At 38.5% G+C, this 27,819-nt stretch overlaps 2 protein-coding genes and 1 long non-coding RNA gene across 5 annotated transcripts in view; 1 reads left to right on the top strand and 2 right to left on the bottom strand.

Annotated features, from left to right (window-relative positions):
• LOC145469714 (E3 ubiquitin-protein ligase TRIM45-like) overlaps positions 1–24,318 on the bottom strand; it is a 322,349-nt gene extending 298,031 nt beyond the window's left edge. The window contains exon 1 of one of the 2 annotated variants that reach the window (XM_081453498.1): positions 22,096–24,318. In XM_081453498.1, coding sequence (XP_081309624.1) covers positions 22,096–24,024 — 1,929 coding nt within the window. In that variant the 5' untranslated portion in view covers positions 24,025–24,318. Of the gene's footprint in view, positions 1–19,905 lie in introns of those variants that run through there. The other variant, XM_081453497.1, reaches the window with a different exon arrangement.
• On the bottom strand, positions 382–12,915 carry LOC145469835 (uncharacterized). Of its 2 annotated transcripts, none has more exons than XR_014042379.1 (4): positions 12,735–12,915; positions 9,865–9,952; positions 6,440–6,513; positions 382–1,701 (listed from the first exon to the last, which is right to left on the bottom strand). It is a non-coding gene; the product is annotated as an uncharacterized LOC145469835 (long non-coding RNA). The 2 variants fall into 2 exon arrangements; XR_014042380.1 differs by having other exon boundaries at positions 9,865–9,932.
• LOC145469804 (protein Dr1-like) lies at positions 14,083–19,301 on the top strand. Its single transcript, XM_081453615.1, has 7 exons — positions 14,083–14,153; positions 15,017–15,103; positions 16,119–16,213; positions 16,752–16,820; positions 17,271–17,306; positions 17,834–17,905; positions 18,512–19,301. The coding sequence occupies exons 1-7, from the start codon at positions 14,111–14,113 to the stop codon at positions 18,659–18,661; spliced, it is 552 nt and encodes a 183-aa protein (XP_081309741.1). The 5' UTR covers positions 14,083–14,110; the 3' UTR covers positions 18,662–19,301.
• Positions 24,319–27,819: the final 3,501 nt, after the last annotated feature.

Genomic DNA, 27,819 nt, shown 5'->3' with positions numbered 1-27,819 from the left:
GTTACTTAAAATGTACGAGATACAGTACGTTAGGTTGTAACTTGAACACTCACCTCCTACGCATGCGTATTAAAGCTTACTGTACCACAAGGATGGGAGCACCAAACTCTTGCTATAAGTGTAAAAGTAATGCTAGTCCTTCCAAGATTGTACGGCATCTGCAAGAGTCTTGCAAGAATGTTTTTCAGTAAATTGACACAAGTTTGTAACATGATAAAATCTATTTATTTTGTAATACTACAACAGACAAATCAATAAAGATTAAATTACAATACAAATCTTTCGCGTACAATACACAAAATAAAGATTAATATACAGTACAACAGTACAACAGTGTACTCGTTTATCGCAGTTAAAGCTAAGTCCGAAGCTCTTTGTCTTAATTACCTCCGCTATATTCTGAAGATGTGATCATAATAAAACCTTCATTTACGAACCTTGTGTCATTTTCCTCTAATGGCTTCGATCCTCTTGAATTACCGCGATATTAACAATATGTGGAACTACATAGCGCCATTGTTTCCCTTTGATAACTACAAAGTTCACGAATAATTATTAGACGTTGTTAGAAGATTTAAAAATCCTTGCAACACATAACTGCCATTGAATAAACTTAGAAACTTCCATTCGGCGATTTACTGCAGAAATTATGTACAAAAGATTGAAGGATATTAAGCTGGCCTCGCTGTACGTGAACAACAGCAGAAACATGTAAATTGTAATGATCACAGAATAACATTCCATAAAATTACCATATGTATTGTTATTGGAATAAACAATTTGAATGACTTTGAAGTTCGCGGGGTTTCCAGATCGTAAACATTTGCGTTTGTTGAGGTAATGTTTCGTCGTTCCTTGCCGCGTATTAGAAACCAAAATTAGGGAGCTTAAGAAACCACGACGGCGACGCCGACGACAAAGTCGATTGAAAAATGAGTTTACGAATCTCGCGGCACCCTGAAATCATTTACTTTGTTTATCGCTATCAAAGCTATCACGAAACTGAATCTAGGACACATCGATAAATTCGAAATAACAATTTTAAAAATTAGCTGTCGTGGTTTACGTTCTCCAGACAACGCAGAATTCGGTCATTTCACGTTGTTTTGCAGCGGACAGCAAAGAAATGTACCAAGAATTATAACGCACGTCCACAGCCACTTTTCTGCTCATTGAACCTTTTGTTCAGTGAGGTTGCCGTTGCCGTTGCCGTCGTGGTTTCCTTGAACTCCCTATTAATTCATCACACAGAGCCAGTGAAAACCCCCTTTCTGGGCACTTCTCTGTCACGCAACGCTTCGCTCTCGGCAGAGAGGGCCCTTTCTCACGAGGGTGTAGCGTTGCGTGACGGTGAGACATTTGAAATATTATCGGCCGTAATCTTTCCCAGTCCTAACCATCCTGATTCCTAAATGGTGATTATAAACCGACGTGTTCAAGTTACCTTCTGGTAGACAATTTGACTATCGCGTCATGACTCCTTTGAAATACTCTTTCCAACACAGTCCGATTCCAAAAACTCTTTCTTAGAAGTAAGAGATATCTAACCTGTCACTGGTACATACACTATTCGGTAGAAATATAAAACCTATTGGCTAGTCCCTCTCAGACATCATCCATAGTGTATGATTAATTCATCTTCAGGTTATTAACAGTCCATCCAGGCCTCAGCTACTCTTCGAGACTGAAAAAGCGTCCTACCTGGAATAAATAAAAACAATTTATCAGCATTCAGTTACAGCAATTATATTGCCTATCACCATTTTACGAATAATTTGTCGTTCCATTACGACCAAAGGACAGAAGACATATACAGGGACTGTGTCACAACAGAGTTTAGTCTATTTTAATAAGTTTTGCAAATACTCGCGATGACTCTTAATGTTAGCGAAGAAATTACTTTTATGGATACAACTGACCAAACCATAGACTCATTACAAACAAATTCCTGGGCGTTAAAATTAAAAGTGACAAAACAAAAAGACATAACTGTTCAGCCTAACAGTTTTCAAAAACCTATATCGCAATCCGTTTCAATCTTCTTCAAGTTTTGCCCGTCCGTAGCTTCTTTTGTATTTATTGTAACACAGTTCCGTTTCGGAAATACCTCTAAAACCTATTAATTCACAAAATATCAAGGAGAAACAGCTCAACATAAAGGGAAGCACACACGAGAACTCGTTCGACGAAGCTCGAGACACCCCGCAAGACACTATCTTTCTATAACGGCTCTATTTTCATTGGGCCAATGTAATCGCTATACTCGCTCGATATTTCTTTTATTTTAGGGCTGGTGGTATACTTATGACCTGATCTATTGTCTTAAGAACCATGAATAAAGTAGCTCGTTCCAATAGGCAAAGCTGTACCGGAGAATGAATCACAATCACAGATTAAAGTACTGGTCCATGCTTGTTTGTTAAACTTATATTAAAAAACAAACTGAAGTGAAGTTTAGAATCCATGATCGGTCGGATGAACATTCGGCAGTCGCATAGCTAATGTGGATTTGCCTTTTAATTTTGACCCCCTCACCACCCCCCCCCCCCCCCTCTGCAACCCCCACTAAACAAAATACGCCCATTTAACTTCAACTCACAAAAGTCAAAAAAAGCGAATTCGAAAGCGTCGGGCTACAAGCAGCTCATAAAAGCGAAATACTTGACATAGAAACGGGGAAAGTAGACAGTAGCAAAAGCACAGGCATAAAGGATGCCATTGTCACCTACATGTGACTCGAAAGTTTCGTGAAAAGCGTGGATGAATGTTTTTTTTCTGATCATACCTTTTTAAAGACCTCGTAATTTTGTTGACACAAACACGCATAATTTACGTAACGGCAACATTTACCTTTGACTCTGAATTCTGATTATCACTTTTATGATATCATCATACCTAAACAGCTATCTTGCAGTAATAAATGAAGCCAAAAAAAGACAACGCAACTTGATTCTACATGCGCATTGCGTGATGTAGTGGAGATCATTCCCGCTCACAGTCCAGATGAACACAGCTTCGATAATGGGATCAGAACTTTTTTTCCCTTCTTGTTTTGTTTTTGGACGCGCCTGTTCCCCGTTTTGACCTCTTAAAATTCTTAAAGAACGGACTGACTTCCAAGTATAAATCCGCGTCGAGGCATTGAATAGACATAGTATTCTATCACCAAGGCAAAATGCTAGAGGAAGCAAGGGTAACAAAATACCAAAACATTGACTCGAACACTTTGTCAAACGCCAATCACCTCTGGATTGTCACGTGACTTCAAAAAAAGGTCCCTAAGCTCTGACTAGTAAATACATTTTTTTTTTCACGAATTCCACCAACCAGAAAAAGAAATGATGAAGGGTGTATAAATCTGTTGTAATTCTCACATTTATAGATTAAACAAATCCTCTGAGAAAAGGATGCTCGTTATTTATTTCTCTCCGACCCCGTCCCACCCACCAAAATTAACTGAAACGCTCCGGAAGAAAAGCCTCCTTAGTAACTGCTTCTCTAAAGAAAAGGTCCTCTCCTTTTAATGACAGCAGTTTAAACTATCGTTTATATTGTCGGATCGGGTGCACCGATCTCTCATGCGCTAGCTTGTCATCTACATGTCGATAAATGATCGGAAGTGTCACGACAGGCGACGAACGGGAAGGTTCCATTTCCGATCGTGCCAGTCAAAAGCCGCAAAACTGTGTTAGATCACAAACACATAACCTAAGGCAAAATTTGCTTTGTTCTGAATTTTGAAAACTTATAATATATCAATAACATATTCACAAAAATCTAGCAGTATTCAAATGTAAAACAGGCAGAAGCCGTAATATTTGATTATTTTTTATCAGCTCTTGTAAAAGAGTACCGCGTGGTGTAGTGGAGATCAACGTCGCTCCTCGATCAAGAGTTCTAATCGACCGCAGGTTCCATAACGGCTCGGAACCATTTTTTTTTTCATATATACATTTCGCCAATAAAAGTGACTCTGATGATGATCAAACAGATCGAAAACGTTAAGACTCAATTTTAACAGCTTTTCACCTTAAAGTTTAATATTTTTCTTTTTTTTTTTTTTTCGTTTTTCCTTTTTGACGTTTTTATTTTATTTCTTTTTTTTTTACTGTTTGTAACCCCTTTCAAAATTTAGATAGAAGGCAAAGGATATAAGCAAAACAAACAAAGAGGAACTGTCCGTGGTTGTATAGTAATTTCTCGGACTGACTACAAGTAAAGTCAAGTCAAGTCAGTCAAGGTTGTAAACGAAGATATGAAAGGTTCCCTTGGACTAAAATTTATAATTATTTGACAGCAAGGTAAGCAAGGTTACCAAAATATCCACTTTGGAAGATTATTTCGTGTTCACAATAGGATCTATAGTTCCTAAATTATATGAAAACTTTCATTACATTCTCGAACGGCAATCGCGTTTGGTATGTCACGTGACCAAGAGAACATAGCCTGCGTAGCAAGCGTTCCCGTACGAAGAGCTTTTCTGCATTTTGGCCGCGCGTAAATTGGAGCAAGAGCAAAAAATCGACGAAGCAGGGGGTGGTGTGGCGAGACAGGGAAAGCCAAACCACAGGAAAAGCTGATCTTATTAATTTGACTTATTGTCCTCCAAACGAGTACGTAGATACATTTAGCTCACAATTATGACTTTTTAAAGTTCGGTGACAAATTTGTCGCTCAATAAATAAACTCAACCGTGAAAACCAGTGAGGGTTTTTCAAAATCAAGGGGTTTGCAAACGAGCGTTCCCTCTCTCGCCCCACCATCCCTTGCTTCGTCGAGTCTTTGTTCTCGCTCCAATTTACGCGCGGCCAGAACGCGGAAAAGATCCCATAATTCTATATTTTTAACAGCTTTCCACGCATTTTCTCCACAGTTATGTTATCATAAGAAAAATGAACGAAAACGAGATTCAATCGCAGCCATACCTCTGATTTATAGTTATAGTTATTTACTATAGTACCCTAGACAAAACTGTTCTGGATCGACGTTTTACAACAAAAAAGTAAAACAAGCAAAGCGATGCAAATAATTTTATGATTGTCTTAAAACTTACTAAATTCCACACGTGGAAAATTATTTCATATAGATCACGCAAGGAAGGCTTGCGTTACAGTGTGTCTAAATTTGCGGACTGAATCACAAAAGTACGGAATTGCGCGGTTTCTAAGATAAAATTGTTATGGTTTACATCGACATCGTAGTGTTAGACCAGTGTTGTTGTGTGAAGAACATTGATACGTGTTTGTGGATGTTTTCATGAATCGACGAGATGACGCGAGGAAGGAGCCATAATCCATTTAAACAGCACTATAATCCTGTGATGCATCAGCGGTTTTGAGAATCAAAGATTCAGGTTGTGGTGCTATTACTGAAGGGCCACAAAGAAAACCAAACAAAGTCATTTCAAGCTGTCATGTAAGAAAATCCGAGAAAATGGCAAGTTACTGGTAGATGGGCCCAGAAACAGGTCCGTAAACTTTCCTAAAAGCACAAATAGCAGTGCCTGATGTTCTTGGCTGACAACGCCTTAACACAGCAGTATTCTGTCCAATTGTGACTTGTACGAAGCGCGATAAAGGCAGCCATATTCAAAACAGGCGCAAGACCGATCTAGCGGCAAGAACAGTTTTAAGACTTCACAAAATCGTGACAAAAAAATCCACCTGGCGGCACGTAAAGAGTTTCTTCGCAAAACAACACTCCAAATGTGACTCATTTTTCTCAGAAATCACTTGATTTTGAATACTTTTGTGACTCAGTTACCAAATTTGGACAAGGTGTGACGCAAGCCTTTCTTGCGTGATCCAGTAAAAATAAGTTTCCGTGTGTTGAATTTAGTAAAGTTTAAGACAATCGCAAAATTATTTGTGTCACTATGTTTGTTTTAATTTTTTGCTGTCAAAACATCGATCCAGAGCAGTTTTGTCCAGCGTACTATAAACTGACAGAGGTGTTTTACAAGGATTTCCAGCCCTGGACCAGGCATGGAAAAACCGTAATTTTGCACGTGTAAAATTACAAGAGACTTGATTACGATAATTTCACAGTGATGATATCGATGGGGTAATACCTGATGTCATGTTCGACCCTTTACTGACTTTACTTAAAATTTGTTGGTGTATAGTCGGAACATTTTTGGAAGTCTTCGGAATCGACGTTTATCTTCGAAAATCCTTAGCAATTTTCGGAAATTTTCGGACAATGTTCTGAAACGTTCGTGTGGCCTTCGGAAAGGTTTTGGAGAATCTTCGGAAATCTCCGGAAAGTGGTCGGAAATCTTCGGAAAATCTAGAAAGGATGAAGTAAATTATTGTACTTGTGATTTGGGGATAACAATCAGGTAAATTCCCAGGAGGAAATGCCACTTCAGGAGAATAACAGAGAATCTGACCCATGTTACGTTTCGGGTAAATCAATGCAAAAGATCACAGTTATTTACCTGGGTTCTGGATTGCAACAAAATCATCAATTATGAGTTTATTCTCCTCTCGTTTTGTCCTGATTAGTATCCACCTGAAAAAGAGAAAGACTGGTCAGAAAGATTTAGATCAAATGATTAATGGCTGGCATGGTGTGCTCACTGATTACTAACCCAAGAAACCTGGCCAATGTTCCTGGTTAAGACACTTTTCTCTAACAAGGCCTGTCTCAACTTTTACTATCAGAATTTGAAGTGAGTGGCTGCTCTGGTACAACAGCTGTCAGAAGGAAATGAGAGAGACCCAGGGCAATGTCCTCAAGGAGGCTGATTTTTAACAGCTGGTGACTTCATGGCTGTCATTCACAACTCGGAGAATACCTGCCAGAGCTCTGATAGGTGCTGGGTGTTATTGAAAGCAATTGGAATATCAGGCTAGTCAAAGTTACTCAGTGGGGGGAGGATGATTATACCCAAATACTACTTTAGTATGCAAGTTAAATATTACATGTGACATTATTTGAGGAAGTCTACTACAGTTCTGAAGTTTACATTACAAGTTATCGTATCACAATTAAGAAAAAGAATGATATTTCTAGCAAATGCAAAAATGTTTGCTGTGTGTCTTGCAGCTCATACACTTTTGACTAAAAGGAGAATATTTGAATTTTTTGCTTTGATCAGGAGATTCATTTTGGTACCATTTTTAGATGGATTGATGTAGGATTAGAGAAAAATGAAGTGAAGTCACAGGCAAATTATTCTCTATTTGCTGTACATGTCATTCTCAAACTCTCTGTTATAGAGACAGCCATCCCTCAGTGTGTGACTTCAAAGTCAACATTTTGTTTGCTTCAAATCAGTTACATGTACCTTTCTTCTTTTTGCTCCTGCCACCTGTGTACACACTTTCAATTCAAATGATATGGGATAGTTTTCATTAACAAAAAATTGTGCCCCATTACAATCCATCATTCCTTAGCAAGTGCTAACATGGTTATGAAAATGTTTTTTTTTTTTTATAGATACCAAGACTTGATTGCAAAAAAAAGCAAAAAGATATGTGAAATCAATAGCCAATATAGAAAGTGAGAATTACGAACATTCACAAGCGAAAAAAAAAAACATCATTTACCCAATCACAAACGCGAATGACAAAAACTTGCAAGTAAACAAAACCATATCGTGATTTCCACCATGGCAGAGACAAGATAAAGATTTGCCTCTTTCTATGACTCACACAACTCATTTACTGCAGAGAAAGAAAACCAAAACACACTAAAGAAAACAAAATGAGACATTGCGTAGTTGACAGCATTTTCTCAAAAAATAAAGAAGAGAGAGGAACCAAGATAACCAAAATTCCTACTGCCATCAGTTGCATGACCTTTTGATTGAGTTTATATTAGGCTAGGGCATACATGCAGCATCATTGTTGCCATGTATGGTAAACATTTTTAAAAGGCACCTGTTAGCATCATTGATGGATGACCTAGAAGGTCACCTAGCATTTGAAAAGCTACGAAAAGCACTCCATTCTAAACACAAGCAAGTTAAAACTGTCGTTTTAGTTGTGAATGGGTTTCCCAAGCACACCGCAGAGTGATAAAATGTCAATCGATTTTCCATTTTAAAACCGCAGTATCCAGGGCTCAAAATAAATGCTCACAAACTTGCAAAATGCAAGTGATTTTGATAATCTGCGGGTGAGAAAAATATCCTCTAGCAAACGTTTGCAATTTAGAATCATCCATGTCTCCCAAACATTTGTAAGGAATTTGCTAGTGGTCTCACCAGTATGCTAGTAGAAAAAAAAAAAACTTACTAGCAAAACTATGCAAGTGGACTATAAAGTTACCTTCAAGCCCTGGTATCTATAAAATAAACAGTTTACACCTGCCCGTGGAAAACATTTTGAACAATTATCGTCCACTTGTTGAGCTGTATCAGAAAGTTCACTCATTCACTGAAGTACCAGCCAGAGGGTTTTCAAATTACAATAAAGTAGTAGGAGGAAATCATAAACTAGGTGTGCACTATTGGTTCGCAATAAAGGCGGCAATGTAGAGAAGAGTAGGGTAGTGGGTATGTTACCCTTCTGGGGGGATGGGTGCTAGCTCTTGAAATTTTTGAAAATCTGTGTGCACTGAGGTGTATTCTGGAACAATTTTTAGCACCTAAAAGTGTGTATTTAAACAAGAGTTTATTGAAAACTCACTCATTGCAAGATGAGTTTCTATGAAAATTCACATAGATTATAGATTATTATTATAGATTATAAAATAATTAATGCATACTAGTTAAATTGCAGCATCATGTTTGGCTTGCAATTCTACTTGATTGAACTGTAATAATGTGGTAAGGTAAAGTCTACATACGAGCCAAGTGGCTCATCAGGCAAGAACTTATCCCGGTTTCAGTAGCATGAAGCAACTAGGTATATTTCTACTCCCCCCTGGATGGGATGCTAGTCCATCGCAGGGTTACCCCCAGCATTAAATTCGCCAGTACCCATTTATACACCTGGGTGGAGAGAGATACTGTGAGAGTAAAGTGTCTTGCCCAAGAACACAACGCAATGTCCCCAGCCAGGACTTCAGAACCCGGACCGCCCACTCTGAAGTCAAGCACACTAACCATGTGAACACCGCACCTCCCACAATGTATGAATCAATCAACTGAAGTTTTAATGTCACATTTTCAATTATGCAATTTTAAGAAGCAACTTTCAACATCAAGATTGTTTTAGTTTTCATATAGAAAGAGCTGCAGATAAATCAGGTCTATCATAGTTAAAGAATTGAGGGAACTTCCAGTGATATCTTTCCTGTCACATACAGGAAGTATCACAATGACTACAAAATCAGCAATCTCATTTCATTTCTACTTCTATATTTTGACCTTTTGTTCCATATTCGAAAAGTCCAAAGACTGGATTCGCATTCTGCACGCACAAAGGGCTAAGTAAATTTGTGGCCAATTCAGCTAAACTGTAAGCCAATTGTTTTATCATGGCATTCAAAACTCAAGCAGCTCATTTATAAAATGGTTTACCTGTTTGCCTTTATGGCATCTCAACGGTGGTAATAAAAGACAGCATAGTCTATTGCCTCACCCTATATCGCGGAAAATGTGCACATGCCAGCAAATCCGATACATATTAAATTTCCAACAAAAATTGCTGGTGTCAAATTTTGAAATGACAGCCGCACTGTTTTTTCACCACACCATTTCTAAGTTTTTCACCTGATCATCTATTTCCTCAAAAAGATCAGATCATTCTGTTGGTGAGAAAAAACTGAATAGAAATAATATTGGAAAAGTACCCTACATGACATGCAGCTGCACAAGAAGTAGCCGGTGACTACAATATACAATTATTGTAATGTACAGATGTATCCATGGATATATTTTTCTGACTAAAAAAATATTAAACATTTTCATACCTGGGCAAGTGTTCTCACTGAATTCTTCATTGTAAACTTAACAGCAATCATCATTATGGTGATGGGAACTGAAATGAAATACATCCATCTATAGGTAAATCAAAAAGAATATTATTTAATAAATAATTTTAGAAACAAGTGAATGTTATAAGTGGCTCTTTCTAGCAGTGCAAACAACTTGCCTTGCAAAATATAATTATTTCTTATATGTCGGTAGACTCTATAAATAGTTCAGACGTATGTTGAAGTAGTTAATTTACAGGTTACAGGCGAAGCTTGGAGACTGAACTAATCCATATTCATTTAGCTTCATACAAGTGAGAAAATAAGTATCTGAATTTTGATTCTAGCACAGTACAATCAATTATCTTGTTTTGTCCGTGAATTTTTCACCAGGCTTCTAGCCAGAATTTGAAAATGTGCCACTGGGCCTGCTCAACATATGAAAAATAAATCAATTTTCTTTAGAAAATGGCCATCCCCAGAACGCCTGGACACCCATCATGCTAAAAGCCTGTCACATACAAAACAACATAAATGTCTCTTTTTGCTGCAGTCTTTTTTGACTCTCGAGATTTCAGACTTTTAACTTCTTATTTCTATAATTTATGATTGTATAGTAGTTGCTAAAGCATAGAGATAAAGACAAAATTAATTTGCGTTTAAAGTATCAAGAAGCTTTCATTCCCTGAAATACATTGTTCATCTAAGGCAAGGCTGTCATTAAGGGCTGTAACCTGCAACACCTGTTACAGCTGAGTGTGATGCTTTGTGTGAACTTGATAGAATTCATCCACAAAGTTATAAGTTTGCTACCGTTGTGGAGAACAAGGCTACAGGTGACTCAAAAGTTAATGACAGCCCTGTAAGGAATGTAAAATTTTGTCTCGCACAAGCAAACTAACTTTGGTATTGGCGCAGTAAGACTCTGTCCCCAGGGGCTCCTGCTTTCTCTCCAACTTATCTTTGCAGGTTTTTCCCACTGTTAAACTTTTTATTTCCCTACAAGCTGCCCCTGAGTCTCCAAGGATCAGCCTGGCCCCCTTCCCTTTGTACAATAATTATCAACTCACATATTATATTAAAGTTTTACATTGTATGCGAGTCATTCTCATTCCAGTAACTGTTAAGTATCATCTATTAAGGACATTTGCGCTAATTGTTTCTGCACATCCTTACTGCACATGCAAATTCACATGCCACGTGATGCGTGAGAGCGCATGCTAAGTAATAAAATGGACGTTTGGTGACCTCTATTTTTCTTTTGATGGATCATTTTCTCCACCGACTTTCTCTACCGAAAATCTATCAACTAAAAGTTTGAATTTTTTTGCAAAATGCACCATCAAGTTCCATTCTTTTTAGCTCTTCATTTATCTGTGTGACAGTTTGAAATGCCTCTTGAAGGGTTAAGTTTTGTGAAAACATTGGTAACATTTGAAATAATTTACACAACAGACCCACTTCTACAAAATATTACTATGATTGTTTGCCTCTGTTGACTCACCTTCGATATTTTTTTAACTATAAGCCCCTGTACATAGCCATGCCAAATTACATGTGCCAATTCTTCAAAATCAGGGTAGTTTTCCACATGCTTTATCCCTGAAATGAAGTTGGTGACCCTCAATTTTTTTTTTTTTTTTGCATTTCTGACACAAGTAACTCATTATCTGGTTGCAACAAAAATGTTAAAAAAATCTATTGACTGGAAAATTTCTGCATGAACTTCCTTAAAGTCAATTGTAGCTCAGTTGACATGGACTAAATTGGTCTTTCAAGCTATGCACAATTCCAGAAAATATCCATACCTACAGTATATACCACGGGTGGGTTTTTGGGATTCAAAGGGCAAGGGAGGTTCTTTGAACATGAATTCCAAAGGCAAGGCCCAGGGATACTCATAATTGGAATTCTGAAGGCATGTGGGGGGGATGGGGGGGGGGGGGAGGAGTTAAGAAAGGGACAGACAAGAGTGTGAACACACCAATGAACTGACAACACTGCTGACAACTGTGACAAGCAGGAAACAAGACAAGCGTAGATTGACCGCACATATGCCCGCATTCATTTACAGAAGAAAACTGATAAAACGTGGGTTATACATCAAGCTCTAGAGGTTTTAAAACTGATGAATTTCTTGTCAAAGCCTGTCAAACCTAAGACAGTGACCATTGACCCACTAAGAAAACACAAAATATATGCCACAGTCAGCAACACATATTCATAAAGATACTGTGAAATGGTGTCTGATCAAGTGACTGTCGTTCGTAAATGTTGATGATGAATCAGAAAGGATTTGACCATACATGTAAAAATTTTTATAGTTAAAACACAACAACTGGAATCTTTAATTCTTCCCTAGTTTAGTCAAAATGTTGTCACAAAATTGCGACTGAAGAGGAGGAAGTTTCGTGGCCAAATATTTGAAGTTGTATGTGTAACTTAAGCCCTGTAGACAGTTGTTTGATTTAAAATTACTTACAAAAATTTCTAGGAAGATAGATGTAAAAGCGTCAAAAAACCATTTTAATTGGAAGTCGTTGGGAGAGGTGAATAGTACTTGCTGATCACCTCCGAGTTAACCAATCAGAGCACGCGAAAAGCACTATTCACTTATGTGGTATATACTAATGTCACGTATTAACCGTATTCAACGTCTGGGCTGCCTGTGCTTTGATTGACATGTTACGTCCTGCATAATCAATAATAATTACGGCCACAACCAACACTTTCGATATTTTTCATACCGGAAAACTTACAAAATGGAGATGACACACATTTTACCACCGTCTATTTCTTAAATGATCAGATTTAAGCTTAAGCTTATTATAATATATCGATTTCGATAAAGTTTGAACAGTGCTCACCTCATTCTGGATGATTTTTGAACTCATTTGAATCACGCGCCAACTTTTTTTATTAGTTTGCTGTAGTTTGCTACGGAAGTCGAACACTTTTTGAAACAATCGGCATCATGCTTCACCTGGGAATAAATTTATATTGAATGGTAAATTGAGAGTTCTCCCTACAAAGGAAGAATGAGACGAAAAGCACTTGGCCTTGTTCACGACATGGCGGAACTGTATTTGCAAAGCAGGTTGGGAGGTTCTCTGCTACTCGCGAGTTCCTCACGTATGGCCCACGCGAGTCTCGAGAATACCTGGAGGAGTACGGAAATAAATATTAGGGACCTTAAGCACCGACGACGAATGGGACGACGACGACGAGTAAAATTGTTGTAGGACTGGGTCGAGGACGTCGTTCACGGCGTGAAAACCAAGTGCGAGTACATGTAAACAGAGCTGAGTTCTTGTAAACATGGACCTAAAACCATCGAAAAATTTTGTCATGTCTTCCTTTCGCGAGCTCCAAGACCTGTTTCTCTTGAGCTACGAAAACGGTAGTATCGATGACAACACATTTTCAGTCCTACGTGAGGAATTGATGTCGAAAAATCCCGATTTCTCATACGAAGAACATAACAGGTTTTCACTCGAAGAGATGAATGATGCCGAATTTTCGCCCGATATAATCTAAAACGACCTTCACGGTATAAAATTCTATCCTAAAAACATAAGCGAAAGCCTACATGTAGATAGGAACCAGAAGAAACGAAATACAGAGTCATTTTTCAATTTCTGAATTCATTTAATTTCGTAGTTTCGCTGACAAGCAAATTCAACAACGGACAAATCGCCGACAAAATAAGGTTATCACCAACGATTTTTACACCAAACTCGCCGTAAAATCTAGTTGATACAAAGCTAAGAGATTAAATAAATAACCAACTTTCATTTCAATAGTTTGATATACATTTTCTGCCTGAAACACAGCGTTAATAGATTAATACTTACTCACGTTCGTTCAGGACGGCAAACCTGACGTTTCGACGTCCTAAGCTTTACGTGGACGACGAGTCTAGCATGCGCAGTAGCGCGGTAAGGGGAAATTTTACTTCCGGTCGTCGTCCTCTGGGCTCGTCGTCGTCGGTGCTTAAGGTCCCTATTACACTGATCGTACGTCGAATATGAAATGATTTTTTGAAAATAAAATACAGTTAAACGCCAATAATTAGCGATCCCAGAAAATAACTTGAGGTTAACAAATCTCCATGATCCAAAGCAAACATTTTGCCACTTAATTCGGTCCGTTCCCTCCCCACGATCCCCTCCCATTTCATGTTAGTGTGTTCCTTTCCTGAGCCCACGTTCATCAAGTACATGACTTACAAATACGATCCAAGATGGCGGAGGCTGTACCAGATGATGATGTGACATTACCGAGAGGTTTGTGGTGTATTTCTGAGATCCTCGAAAGATTATTTTTGTTTAACGACTTTTTTAGATTAAGTGGTCTTTTTTCCTTTTATTTTACGTTATTTTCTCGTAATGCAGAGTTATTTTTCGGCTAAAATAAAACGTCACCGAAATGTGCGGATAATTTGTAAGCCTGTTTAGATAGAGTAAATGTTGATTTCACTCTAGAAGAGAATTCCGTGTCAGTAGGCAGGTTCCGACCCATTTAACAGTACAACCTGCGAACAGCTGCGCTCACCTTGTTTCCAATTTTGTTCTATCATTCAACTTAAAGATGGTATAGCGATTGTAGTTTTTATAATTTTGATCTTATACATACACAAGTACAGTACTGTGAGTGCCCAGAAGGGTTGCTTATTCCTTTTATGTGGGGCTAGGTAAATCCGATTGTGACACATCATTACAGTTTGTTGGCTATTGTGTATTAATAAAAATAAATGTAAAAAAAGAAAATTCTACTTCCTTTGGCAATTTTTTTTTATAATTACCTACAGTGACCAGCAATTGTGACTGGTGCAAACTTAAGAGTTCTTCCAATGTCCTAAATTTCAATATCCTAAATTGCAGCTAAATTGTATGCATGGGTATGTACCCATTTACTAGCATTTGAATCTACATGTACATCCCCTCCCCAGCCTCAAAACTGCTAGTCTACATGGTCAAGGGAGAACAAAAGAGGCCTCTGCGGAGGAGAGGAGAGCCCATAACATACATGTACATTAAAAATGCCTGCTTACATGTAATTAATTACACTCAATTATGCTGTTACTATTATTCAATTCAGATTAGTGTATTACTACTGTAGACATGTGAAACACTTTTTTGCATAACAGCTGCTGTTAACAAGATGATCAAGGAGATGATACCAAATGTAAGGGTGTCCAATGATGCAAGAGAACTTATTCTAAACTGTTGTACAGGTTAGTGACTTGCACTTGGCTTTCAAATAAACTTGAATATAATGAACAACCATAAATACAGTTGTTAGAGGTGTGGTGGCCTCGTGGTTAGTGGGTTCGTCTCTGGATCAAGCAGTCCGGGTTTGAGCACTGGCTGGGGACATTGTGTTGTGTTCTTGTGCGTAACACTTTACTCTCACAGTGCCTCTCTCCACCCAAGTGGATAAATGGCTATCGGCACACTTTATCCTAGGAGTAACCCTGTGATGGACTAGCATTTCATCCAGGAGGGAGTATAAATACTCCTAGTTGCTTCATGCTACAGAAACTGGGATAAGCTCCATCCTGATGGGCCACTTGGCTTGTATACAGCCTTAACCTTTACTTTACCCATAAATACAGGTGAACCCCACTATTTCAAACTCTCAGGGAAAACAAAAACAACAGTGTGAAATGGCAGGAGAGCGAAATAGCTGATAGTAAACGACTGAAAGCCAGATCCATGGGAAATGGATTTGAGTTTGAAGTAACAAGGAATTTGAAAACCGTGCTTGAATAAGTGGGGTCCAACTGTAATAACACAAATCTTGAAGTCTTGCAAGCAGAGCAGGTTGAGGTGAGAGCAAGGGGCTACAGGGAGCCTGAGTGGTAGGCAATTATTTGAAAAAAAAACTAACTTAACTTTAAAAAAACAACAGTTTCTGTGTTAAGAACACTGGAAAATTGCTATCTTCTCAATTTTTCCTCTTTCCAAAAGAATTTAATACACTCTTCAATCCACCCTCCAGTTCTTAAAATTATGCTCTGAATTTATATACATATTGTATGAAATAAAATAATTCTCGTGGATATAAATTATTTAATGAACAATATACTACAGTATATGTATGCTACAGTATACCACTGCTCACTACATGTTGATCTGTATGCTGCAGATCAACATGTAGTGGGCAATAGTATAGTATGTACTGAACATTTCAGTTACAATGGTATGCACATGTAATTAATTATATCTTTTGGATTGCCTTCCTTGTAGAGTTTATTCACTTAGTTTCATCAGAGGCAAATGAAATTTGCAATCGTCAGTTGAAAAAGACTATTCTTCCAGAGCATGTATTCCAAGCCTTACAGGTAAAGGATACAAAATAATTACATACTGTTCTGTTAGTATTTAGTGTGCTCTCTCTTCTACTTGTAAGCTTCTCTCTCACCTCCCATCGCCCCTTCTTGTGAGATCAAAGTTTAGTTAATATAAGCCCCTAATATTTAGCAAGGCAGGAAATAATTGTGGTCTATTAAGTGAAAGACCATCTTGGTAGGTCCACATTGAAGTATTCACATGTAAAAGAGTTAATTTAGCAGAGATTAGGTGGCTATCCTCTCCTTTGCACAAATTACATTTTAAGATGTGAAACTTATGTTGTGTGCATGTTCTTACATGTATTTAAGCTTGGGAAAATAGAGGATAATCTAAGGTTATGTGTCTGACCTACATTATGTTTGTCAACAAGGTTGATACTACAGATTGTTCTCGAGTTCTTTCTTAACTTCTGTTATCAGCACTGTTAACATGGTCCAAACCAGGTGAATGCCAGTGAGGCGAAGATTTTGTAGACCGGTGTCAGTATTGAAGCCCCAACTGTTAGTCAATGTATTGTTTCTTTTCCAGGGATTGGGGTTCCATTCTTACATTGAAGAAGTCAGATCAGTTCTCCAGGAATGCAAAACTCAAGCTGCTGTAAGTACTAAGACCAGAACTAGGCTTAGATTAGCATGCAATTGATCAATGAAAAGCCAACAGAATTATCTCAGTTGTGTTGAACAGTATTCATCAAATGACAGCCCAATCATGGTTGGAAGCAAAGATGGCTGTAATACTGGCATATTTTATTATCTTGTTGAGAATGGCTGAACATTATGTTTTAAGTCCTTTTTCAGCAAACCTATTATGAAATCACTTGAGGTGTCTTCAAAACATTCTTGTAGAATTCAAAACAGTATGCTCACTGGGACCTTTTCAATTTGATAAACCAAAAGAGACTGAAAATACTTTTATGCACCTGTATATAAACCATACAGTATGTAATTCTGTAGCATATGTATCATAGTTTAAAGCAACATTAAATAGAAAACATTAATACTGTCCGTGATAACTCTGCAAAATTGTTCTTCTCGGATTTCATTGCAGAACAAAAGAAGGGCAAGCACACGCCTAGAGAACCTGGTATGTTTGTTTAAACTAATCCTGTTGATTGGTCCTTGTGATATCCCTTCAACTTGAATGCATAAATTATGTATAGTAAGTAATGCAACAGATAAGGAAAAGCGCTTTTTTCAAAGTTATGGGAAGTTTAGTATCATGAATGTATTTCTTATTATAATGAGCCATGCTGGAGGTACATTTACTTACTCTGATATTTAAACTAGTGCTAGAGCCTTTAGCAGCTGTTGTTGTATAATTTCAGAGGCATGTAGGTGAATACTCAGGCATGGATCTAGGATAAAGGGTGACTGGTTTCAAAAACAATGAGCGCCAAAGGCGCAACCTTCTAGAGGGGTCCAGGGCTATTCTCCGCTGGAAATGTTTTGGATTTCAACTCCCTGTAGTCCGCTTTCCTGGGTTTCAAAGTCATTCTGAAAAATCTGACCGATTTCTGTAGATCAGTGGAAACTGGTGTGGATCTGTGCCTGAATGCTAGTGGTTTTAATTTATGTTTAATTAGTTTTTTTTTTTTTTTTTTTTGTTACCAGGGAATTCCAGAGGAAGAATTGCTTAGGCAACAGCAAGAACTCTTTCAACAAGCTAGGCTGCAGCAGGCACAGGTATTAAATTGATTTCGTGAATGGACTAGCATAAGATAATGGGGAGAGTAGAAATACTTCTACATGTAGTAGCTTCATGCTACAAAAACTGGAGGTAAGTATCAGCCTGATGGACCACTTGGCTTGCACTGCAGTTTAGTTAGCCTTGTAATAGCCAAGTAGTCTGATTAATCAAGAAGTTGTAACCAGTAAGTGGGAGAGGCGAGAACTTACTTGGTGTTCAAACATTTTCGTGTCGGATGGCAGATGTTGGCTAGCAGCAAGCTGTTAGGGTAACTTGACGAAATTTGAAGGGGGAATAGAGATGGGCAATCTGTGATGTACAATGGTATACTGTGTATCAGTAACAAGCAGGAAGGAAGCTACCGGTGCATGTGTGTATCTAGTCACTTAACACTACAGAAATTAGAGCCAATGCTGATAAGCCAATGTAAAGTGCTAAGGTAAAGTCAGCACCAGACGGAAGTGTCTCTGATGCTGCTGGAGATTATTTGGCTTTCCATCTATCCCAGGTAGCCCTGCTGATCTCTATCTACACTGAAGAGTGGAGTTCACATTTTTCTTTTTAAATTAATTTGATTTAATTTGTGAACTCTTATCCTTCAGGCTGAACAAGAAGAATTCCAACAACTTCAACAAGCGCAGACAGCAGCCTACCAACAGCAGTCGCAACAACAGCAACAACAACAACAAGAACCAATGCAGCAGCCGAGCACATCTACTACACAACCTGTAGCCACACAGTTAAATAAATAACATGATACCTGTTGACAAATTGTGGTGTTATAGTATGTTAATACTTTAATTAAGTCCATCTGAAATGGAATTTTAAGTTGCCACACAAAATGCACATTTTGCATTCCACATAGTTTTATGTTGGGCGAAAAAAAAATATTTCAGTAGTTTTCAAGCTATAAAGTTTGTCACTATACTAGTTGACAAGGAGCACAATAACATTGTTGGTACGGTCTGTAGCAACCATCGTTCAGGCTGAAGTAAAAAACATACTGTAAGGTGTATGTGTATGCCACAATGGATAAATTCAGCTTAGTTATTTTCTCTTATTATTTAATTTTTTTTTACTGAAAAGAACCACAAGAATTATTGCAATATTCTTGTGGTTTTCCAACCTTAAAATAATGCATTGTTAAGTCTGAACAACTGACTGGCTGGCTGACCGATTGACAGACTGACTGATTCAGTGACTAACTGACTGACTGACCAACTGACCAACTGACTGACCGACCGGCTCAGTGACTTACAGAGTGACCGACTGAGTGACCGATCAATTTGCAGATGGAAAGATATTCCCGTGAACTAACACCTATGAAGTAAAAAGTCATTATTGTATTCTAGTACATCTATAGTAAACAATAAACAACAACTACATTGTAGTGCACATTGGTGTGACTGTAATTTAATTTCTATGGGCGTGCAAATCCAACCACAATCACAGACAAAAGTAGCTGACACTCCCTGTAAACAAACCTTCTCTCTTCAAATGCAATTTGTTTTCCCTACACTACTCATATGGGAGGTGTTGTGGCCTCATGGTTAATGTGCTTGTCTCTGGATCGAGCAATCTCACAGTACCTCTCCACCCAGGTGTATAAATGGGTACTGGCGAATTAATGCTGGGGGTAAATTTGCAAAGGACTAGCATCCCATCTGGGGGGGAGTAGAAATACTCCTGGTAGCTTCATGCTACAGAAACTGGAGAAAAGTGCAGGCCTGATAGGCCACTTCGTTTGTATGCAGACTCCTCATATTTCACTCCCTCCCCTACCCTCCCTTCCAATGTCATAATCACTTCACATCATTGACAAAGCCTGTTTCAACATTGACTGTGTCACATTATGTCATGCCACGTGCTCCCATCGGGCCTCGGGAGCTCGAGGCGGAACAGGAGCGATCCACCATATTGTTCACTCGTGTTGTTATGTTTTCAGCCGTTGCGTTATTAAATAACGAACTTACAAGACAATATTGTGACAGACTGCAAATTCAGTTCTATTTGTAGCTTGGAGCATTCCTGTGTTTTGAGTCATTAGCAAATTCTAGAGTTGGAAGAACAGGAGATCTGCAAGGATGGGAAAACATGAAGCCGCAGAAAGTGCTTAGTTTTGGTTTTCGCTAAATTGGCTGAAAAAATAAGATTGTCGCTTCCATTGTTTTTGTCGAGCAAAAATGGATATTCTAGTTAAATAACAGCGAGTCATAAGTTTAAAAGAGTTTTAGAGACATCAGTCTGATTTGAGGCAATTTCTCGACTCCGTGGAATTATATTACAGGTAATGTTGGATTTTTTAAGTTTTACAAAGATAAAGTTAGCATCATACATTTGCATTTCTGCAAACCCTAAAACGGGGAAGAGGTTCGAGGAAACTAGAATAACCTCTAATAAAAAGATTCGCATATTTCACATGAAATACTACAGGATAAGAAGATATGCTCTCCATTCAATACAACGCCATTCAGCGGTGACGCAAATCATGTTACAAACCCATAAGATCAAAATACTGAAAAAAAAATATTTCTAGCAATATGCAAAGAACCTGGCATAAGTTGAAATATTTTTATAACATCTTATCAATATTCAACAACTTCAAGCATTACTGGAATTCACCCAGTAAATTGTTAAAAGCCTTTTAAGAATAATAACCTATGTACAATAATTAATCACAAATTACAGTCAAATCTAAATAGCTACAAACTAACACTAATAATGACCAAATGATTTAAGTTAAAATAATGATCCGTCAAAATTTGAAAATATATAAAAAAACACTAGCAGCATTGCTGGTAGTTGTTTGTTTAATGCGTTGCTGATAACCAAAGAAAAGGGCAGCTTCGACAGTTTGAAGGCCCCTGCCCCCTCAACCCTTCCCCAAAGCTGAGTTTGTTCCTTATCACAATAATTACATACGACAAATGAAACCTTAGGAACAAATGGTACTTTTTTTCTTTTTCTTGTTTGTTTCCTCTTTTATTGCCTCTTTCGGTCAGCTGGGGTGCAGCGGAAGACAGCGAGCGAAAAAACGATCCCCTGTTTTAAGTGCTGCGCCCAACTAATTGAACGCCTTGAACCTGGAGACTATTTTTAACAAAAGGAAAGCATTTTATCGATCATCGATAATACAAAAATCTCCGGCATCTGTAATGAATTATATGTCTGGGTTATTATTGATCAAGTGTGAGGTCTAGATGGCTGGATGTTGGCCAAGTTCTTTTTTCGCATGTTTACGGACCGAGACGGAGTCGAGGTCCATAATCTCGCAAAAAAAGAACGAGGCCAATATCCAGCCATCTTGACCGAACAAGCTTGGTCAATAAACGATTTATCATATGGCTTTCGGGGGAAATTTTTCTTGCAGGACACGGCGGGTAGCCCCAAGCCGGCGAGATAGCTCCATCTTGCCTGCTCGGGTAGCCAATTACAGCACAGGATTTGATTCATCTTACCAGCTCACGGAGCTAGCCATAGAATAAACAACAATTATACTTCCGCTTCCTTAGAGAAAGAACTAGGATCAATCTGTCGTCATACAATGCCTTGTCTGTTTGGTTTCGTTCTAAGAGCAATATTAGTATTTTTGTGGAAATGCATAAAAGCGAGAAAAAATACCAAAATAATCCTTACTTTTTTGTTTGTTTGTTGTTGTTTTGTTGTTTTCTTAACTGCAAGAGACGAGGTCAGGAACGAAGAAAATTTTCACACAGGCAAGACTCAGTGGATATTGAAAAAAAAACCTATGAGAAACGATACGAAAGAAAATTGAGATATCAGTAACTTAAATGAAATTACAGCGAGATTTATCAGCCATTTTTGCTCTTTATATATGACACAGAAAACGTTTCTTTGAATATGCTGGCGTTCAAACTACTCAAATTGGTGAGTAACTCATCTACTTCAATATGTGTACTTTGTTAGCTTTAGAGCTAGTCAGAAGAATACGTCCATCTGGTGCTGTCGCTATTCCAATAGGACCTGGTAAACGAGTGATAGTTTTCCCTGTGAAGCGAGTCAAGCGACCGTCTAAAGAAAACTGCTGAACTCGGTTATTGTTAATATCACATACAAGAAGATTATTGGAGCTGTCTACAAGCATATCATGCGGCCAGTTAAATTGTCCGTCTTGATTTCCTTGTTTTCCAAACTTGTACAAGAAAGTTCCTGACTGATTGAAAACTTTAATACAGTTATCGTCTATATCAGCTACAAGAAACATGTTTTGGTAAGGAATGCAGCTCTTTGGATGATTGAGTTTCTCTGGGCCTCTGTCTCCAAACATGGTAATAGTCTCACCCTCTTGTGTCATGACCTGTATCCTATGATTGCCGAGCTCGGTTACAACAATGCGGTGTTGTTCATCCAGGCAAACATCAACCGGGCTGAAAAACTCTCCCTTTGCTCCACCACATTTTCCAAAGACTTTTACAACAGTTCCTGTCTGGACATCTACTTGTTGTATTCTATCATTCCATGGATCTGCGACCAGGATCTCGTTATCGTTTAAATATGTAACGCCGCGTGGCTGCTGAAATCGTACGGCATTTTCTCCTTGGCTGCCAATTTTTCTTAAACAGTTGCCTTCTTTATCGAATATATAAACACATTTTTCAGTCGAATCTGCTACGGCAATGTTCCCTGCCGTATTTACAGCAATTCCATGTGGATTCTCAAGCTCATCTCCTTTAAATAACTTTAAGGTCAACTCACCGACTACAACAACTTCACGTTCTTTGACTTGCGTAGTAAAAGGGCAGTTCGGAAGTTTATCGTTGTTGATCTTCACTTCAATGTTGTAGGCGCCCGGCACTTTTGGTGTAAAATTCACCTTGAATTTACCGTTTCCTTTCTCGCTAACAATCACATTTGTGACGTCTTCAGTAGGTTCAATGAGAACTTCAATTTGATTTTTAAGATCAGGCTGGTTGCTTATCTCTCCCTCAAGTGTTCTGGCGCGTAATATCAATTCTGCTGCTACACCAGCCTGAAGAATTTGATCCAGTCCTTCCACAGTGCATTGACTCACATCAATTATCTCGGTTGCGATACCGCCCAGTCTCAAACCCTGCACAGAAGCCGCGGTAAATTTGATGAATGAGGTCTCGTGGTGTTTTGGCATCTCAATGTCACGAAGCTCTTGAAGTCTGTGTTTGAGAGTTTCTTTGCTTTGCATGATAACTGAGCTTGAACTTCTCTGAACCAGATTTTGTGCAAACTCAACCGCTTGGATCATTTGATTGAGCAGCGATTCCGCTTTCTCCTTGGCGGAATTAATTTTCTCGAGTCTCGTCGCGTGTGTTTTCTCCACGGATGCAATCGCCTCTCGCTCGCGCTCTCGAATCTTTGTGATCATTGTCTCGGCTGATTGCGAGATTCCACGTTTAGCGCTTGCGACGTTGGTTTCCAGCTTGGAAATGGTTTCATCAAATTTTCGAATCACATCCTTCAAGGCTGTCTCGTTTTGTCTAGTCGCTGCAGCTTCTGCCATGATATTGTCTTTCTCGTTGTCAGCCGCTTTGTCGAGTAAAATAACTTTGTGGTTTTGGTGGTCTGTGACTATGCAAGCATGACAGACACAGGATTGACAAGGAAGGCAGAAAAATCTTGTGATCTCTCGCTCGTGGTACTGTTCAGAGCAAAAGGGCTGTCGCTTCAACAAGGCTTCGTAGTCTTGAGTTTGAAATTCTTTGACGGCCATGACTTTGTGTCCCTCGAATGCAACCCGCATAACTTCATGCGCGCTTAAACAGTCGGGGCACATAAATCTTGCGCAATCAAAGCAATAATGAACATCGGAGCTTCTTTTCTTACAGTTGCCACAAGTTATGCTACTTCCATCGCCGCTCTGTCGGACAGCAAGGAGACTCAACAAACTGTTGTGGAAAAAACTGGTCGGCAAACTGTCGCAACGATTTCCTTCGGGCAGATCGATTTGCGCTTGACACCGTGGACAACGGAACTTTCCTTGTCTGTGGCTGGCTCTTGCATGATTCTCCAAACACTGACAGCAAAATGTGTGTAGACATGATATAGTTTTGGGTTGGTTGTAGGTATCGAGACAAATCGAGCATTCAAGATGTTTTTTGAGGTTTTTCAAGAGGGACTCCATGGTAAACGTTTGCCAAAGACTGCTTGTGAAACACACACCCTGTTTACAATAGCGCTTTTGTTTGTGATTCGGAGAAAAGCAGATTTGATTTCGTTTACGTCTGAGTATAACTAACCTTTCTAACCTGAAGCGGAATTAGCTACAAATGACCAATACTGATTGGTTGTCAATCAGATAAAATGTTTGTCTTGTGGAGTTGTTTTGTGGTTGTTATGTATATCAGAAACCTGAATTGCGTGATGCATGGAAAATTTGGACGCCATCTCGGGTAGGTTTAGGGTGGGTACGTCCCTTCCAGGTCTCCAAAAATTCCTTCAAAATGATGCTCCGTTTTGGTCAGCTAACAAACTGATTTGTGAAACAGATTCTCTGTAAAGAATATAATTTAAAATCACTTCTGACCATTTGAAGCGTCTCTTTATTTGAAATTTTATACCCTTTCTAGGAAACTATTCGAATATCATGATCGATCAATCAATCAATCAATCAATCATTTTATCTAAAAACTCGGTTACAATTTTCAGTAAGTACAATAGTATATCAATCTGAATACAAATATTACTTTCATTAAAAACTACCATAAATTGTTTTTCAAGATTACCGAGTGAGAATCAGATGATTCAAATACGCGATTGATTTGCGTCTTGAATTTTCAATTGATTTAACCTTTCTGATGTTTTCAGGTAATGAATTCCATAATAAAGCACCGCTGTAGTTGAAACTACGTTTCAAATAATTAGTACGCGGCCTGGCCAATGTCAATTTACCGAATTAAGAATTATGCATTACGCGAATTAGTTTAGGTCTCTTTTATTGTCGCAGAAAAGCCCCATCTGGGGAGTGTCAATAAACTATTGTTATATAACTATTGTTACGCAAATCATAGTGTGTGCTTCTTTCGTTGAATAGGTCCTGCAAGTACACTGGAACTAGAATCTTGGACAGGATAAAATAAGAAATAAAACAACGCCTCCCCACGAATCATCGATGAAATCGCGCTACAACCAAAACGGGCAATTTTTTCCATCATTGAAATGGGGGGAGGGGTGGTCTTAATAATTCATTTATTTTGTCCAAGATTGTAGCTCATTTAAGGGCCCATTAACCGATCTTTTCGAGCCGTTGCTAGGGAAAATTTATTCTCATATAACCTCGTCATTTTTAGTTTGTTCAGAGTTATTTTCATGAGTTTTAACTTTTTCATGATCAGCGACACTAGTGATGACGTCATCAGGCCACGCCCATGGTCATGTGACTAATACTGAAAAAACGCAAAGGCTCCCAGGCAAATTACTTTATCGGAATTTTTTTCATTGATTTAATTTTTTAATTTAAATCCTCAATACGCTATGCATAGATTTTGTTTCATTTCTAAAAGGTCAGATTTTGAGAGAATTTCAAAATATTAAAAATTTCGTAATTTTCTGAAAAAAGCATGATTTCGAAAAAGGAATCCATAGTTATGTTTCCAACGTTGGCTTTAATCGAAATCCGTCAAAAAACGCCGGATTTAAGGAAAAACCGCGTTTCCTTTAGCATTTAAAGAAACCGGAACTGCGCCCGATTTATATTGGAAGTTACCCTATCAGCGCGTGCGCAATTGACACTACCAGCCCACTTCGGTAAGATCAAACAAAGCCACACGGAATTAGTTTTTCTCTTTCATTTGCTCTTGTTTTTCTGTCTTTCTCTTATTTTGTCTTCGCTTGTACTTTTTTTACTTTGCATTTTGTGAAACACAAAGAAAAGCATCTAACATGTGAGCGAATTTGGAAGTTATTGAGTTATTTTTATTTTCTTCGCTCAAGCTGACGTAAGTAACCGGAAGCGAAATTTCGCCTCCTTAGCAACGCGCGCGAGCGCGCGCATTAATCGGTTAATGGGCCTCTAAGGGATTTAAAGATCTTTATTGCTTTTTCTTACGAGAAGGAAGCTTGAGCCAGTTTCATAATTATTGGTCTTTAAAATTACTCTGGCTACACAGTTTTGTAATTTTTTGTAGTTTGTCGCTCAATTGATTACTTAAGCCAGTAATCAAAGTGAGGAGATGGCAGATGGCAGATCCGATACGCCACAGGGCACCTATTGCCAAAAATACCTTTTTACTCATTTCGTTAACATGAATAGACCAGGAAAGCCGATCGTCGATAATCAGACCTAATGATTTAGCATGATCAACTGTGCTGAATAGCTGGTTTGCTAATTTGATGTTTATTTCTTCATAGCTCTCGGCAAGAAGTTTCTGGCCGGAGCCAACGACCATAAACTCAGTTCTAAAACAGGAGTTCCAAGATTAAGAACCCATTGGGAGGCTCATACTCTTAAGGGTTTTTTGGGGGAGTATTTCATTCTCCCCTCCCACCTCCGCCCCGAACCCAGTAGACACTGCAATAACTGGAGGCTTATTAGAATCTAAAGTGATTATGAAGATGAAGATACGTGTGGCTAAAGAAATTAGAATGAGACATTATTCTTTGTTGAACACTTATGCAGCAATTTTCTTTGCGTGTGTTTGTGATTCCGAGAAATCGACTGGAAATACCACACACGCTGTTAGAGCTATTGTCTGTGATTCCGAGAAAAAGCAGATTAATGTCGTCTGTAAAGCTGACCTTTCTGTTGCTGAAGCCATATTAATTTAAGAACTGTATCACGCAAGACGTTTGTTTGTACGGGAATGTTAATTTCAGCAGGATATTGTGACTTAAGCAAGGAATACATGTAGTTGTCATTGAAACTACCCCCGCTGTTAAAATTGGTCTTACTTGTTTTGAATAGTGCAAGCGTGCGATAGCGTGAGTATTGTGTTGATGATATCGTGAGTAAGATGATGACACCAGGTGAGTTCGCGTGAACTAACACTGTACACTACAGTCACGCTATTGTGTTTTCTGACACAGGTGACTTATTACTGTCCTGGTTTTTCCCATTGTGCGTCCCATGGAACTGTGCAAATTGCATTCTACTTATCAGGTTGCGTAGCATTATTGTCTCCCGCAAGACGTTCGTTAGTGAACAAGATTTATTTTCCCAGGATTTCATAACTGCTTATTAAACAAGGAATGTTTACCACGAAAGCATCCTTGCTGCTAAACTTGGCCTTGACTGTATTGAGTGTCTTGCAAGATAATAGTAAATTGCCCGATAAATGAGAGTTTTGTTCTCGATATCTTGAGTAATGATACAAGGTGCGTTCGCGTGACGCCATGTACGACGTTCACAACCGACTGGTTTTTTAAAGATCACGGTCACGCTATCGTGTTTCCTAACTGTTTGGGTTGTTTGGTTTCTGCGTCTTCGATTTCTCAGCTTACAGAACTAACTGTGTAAATTATTTTCTATTTATAGCTCTGAGTATTCTTGTCGGTATTTTTAATCATTAGCGAATGCAAGGGACGGGAAACCTGTTACGAGGACGGGAAAACATGAAGCCGCGGACAGTGTTTGGGAGATGGTGATTTTGGTTTTGCACTAAACTGGCCGAAAAAATAAGACTTTCGCGTTCATTTTTTTTTTCGAACAAAAATGGATATTCTACTTAAGTTTGAGAAATAAGTGTATAACAGTTTAACATACATAAGTCAAATTTGAGGCAATTTCTCTTGACTACGTGGAAATATGCTACAGGTAATGTGTGACGATAAGTTTTCTCGGTAACTACTGTGACGATAGGTTTTTCCTGCAACACTGTAAATTTTGGACTGAACGGACACTTGAACTGACAACTGGGGGAATCTAACTCTGGAGAGCACTGCTTTGCTGCGGGAACGGAAACTCGTCACGATTTCCTGGTAC

This window comes from Orbicella franksi, chromosome 15 (genome assembly GCF_964199315.1).
Source record: "Orbicella franksi chromosome 15, jaOrbFran1.1, whole genome shotgun sequence".
Lineage (NCBI taxonomy): Eukaryota > Metazoa > Cnidaria > Anthozoa > Scleractinia > Merulinidae > Orbicella > Orbicella franksi.
Note: the sequence above shows the minus strand (reverse complement) of the source record. Positions and strands in the feature narration are given on the sequence as shown.

What these genes read in the sequence shown, in the direction of transcription:
- LOC145469804 (XM_081453615.1), top strand. Translation starts at nt 14,111, where the DNA reads ATGGCGGAGGCTGTACCAGATGATGATGTGACATTACCGAGAG. An exon ending in TGATGTGACATTACCGAGAG is followed by an intron (nt 14,154 to 15,016) that starts GTTTGTGGTGTA and finishes TTTGCATAACAG; the next exon opens with CTGCTGTTAACAAGATGATC. An exon ending in ATGTATTCCAAGCCTTACAG is followed by an intron (nt 16,214 to 16,751) that starts GTAAAGGATACA and finishes TTTCTTTTCCAG; the next exon opens with GGATTGGGGTTCCATTCTTA.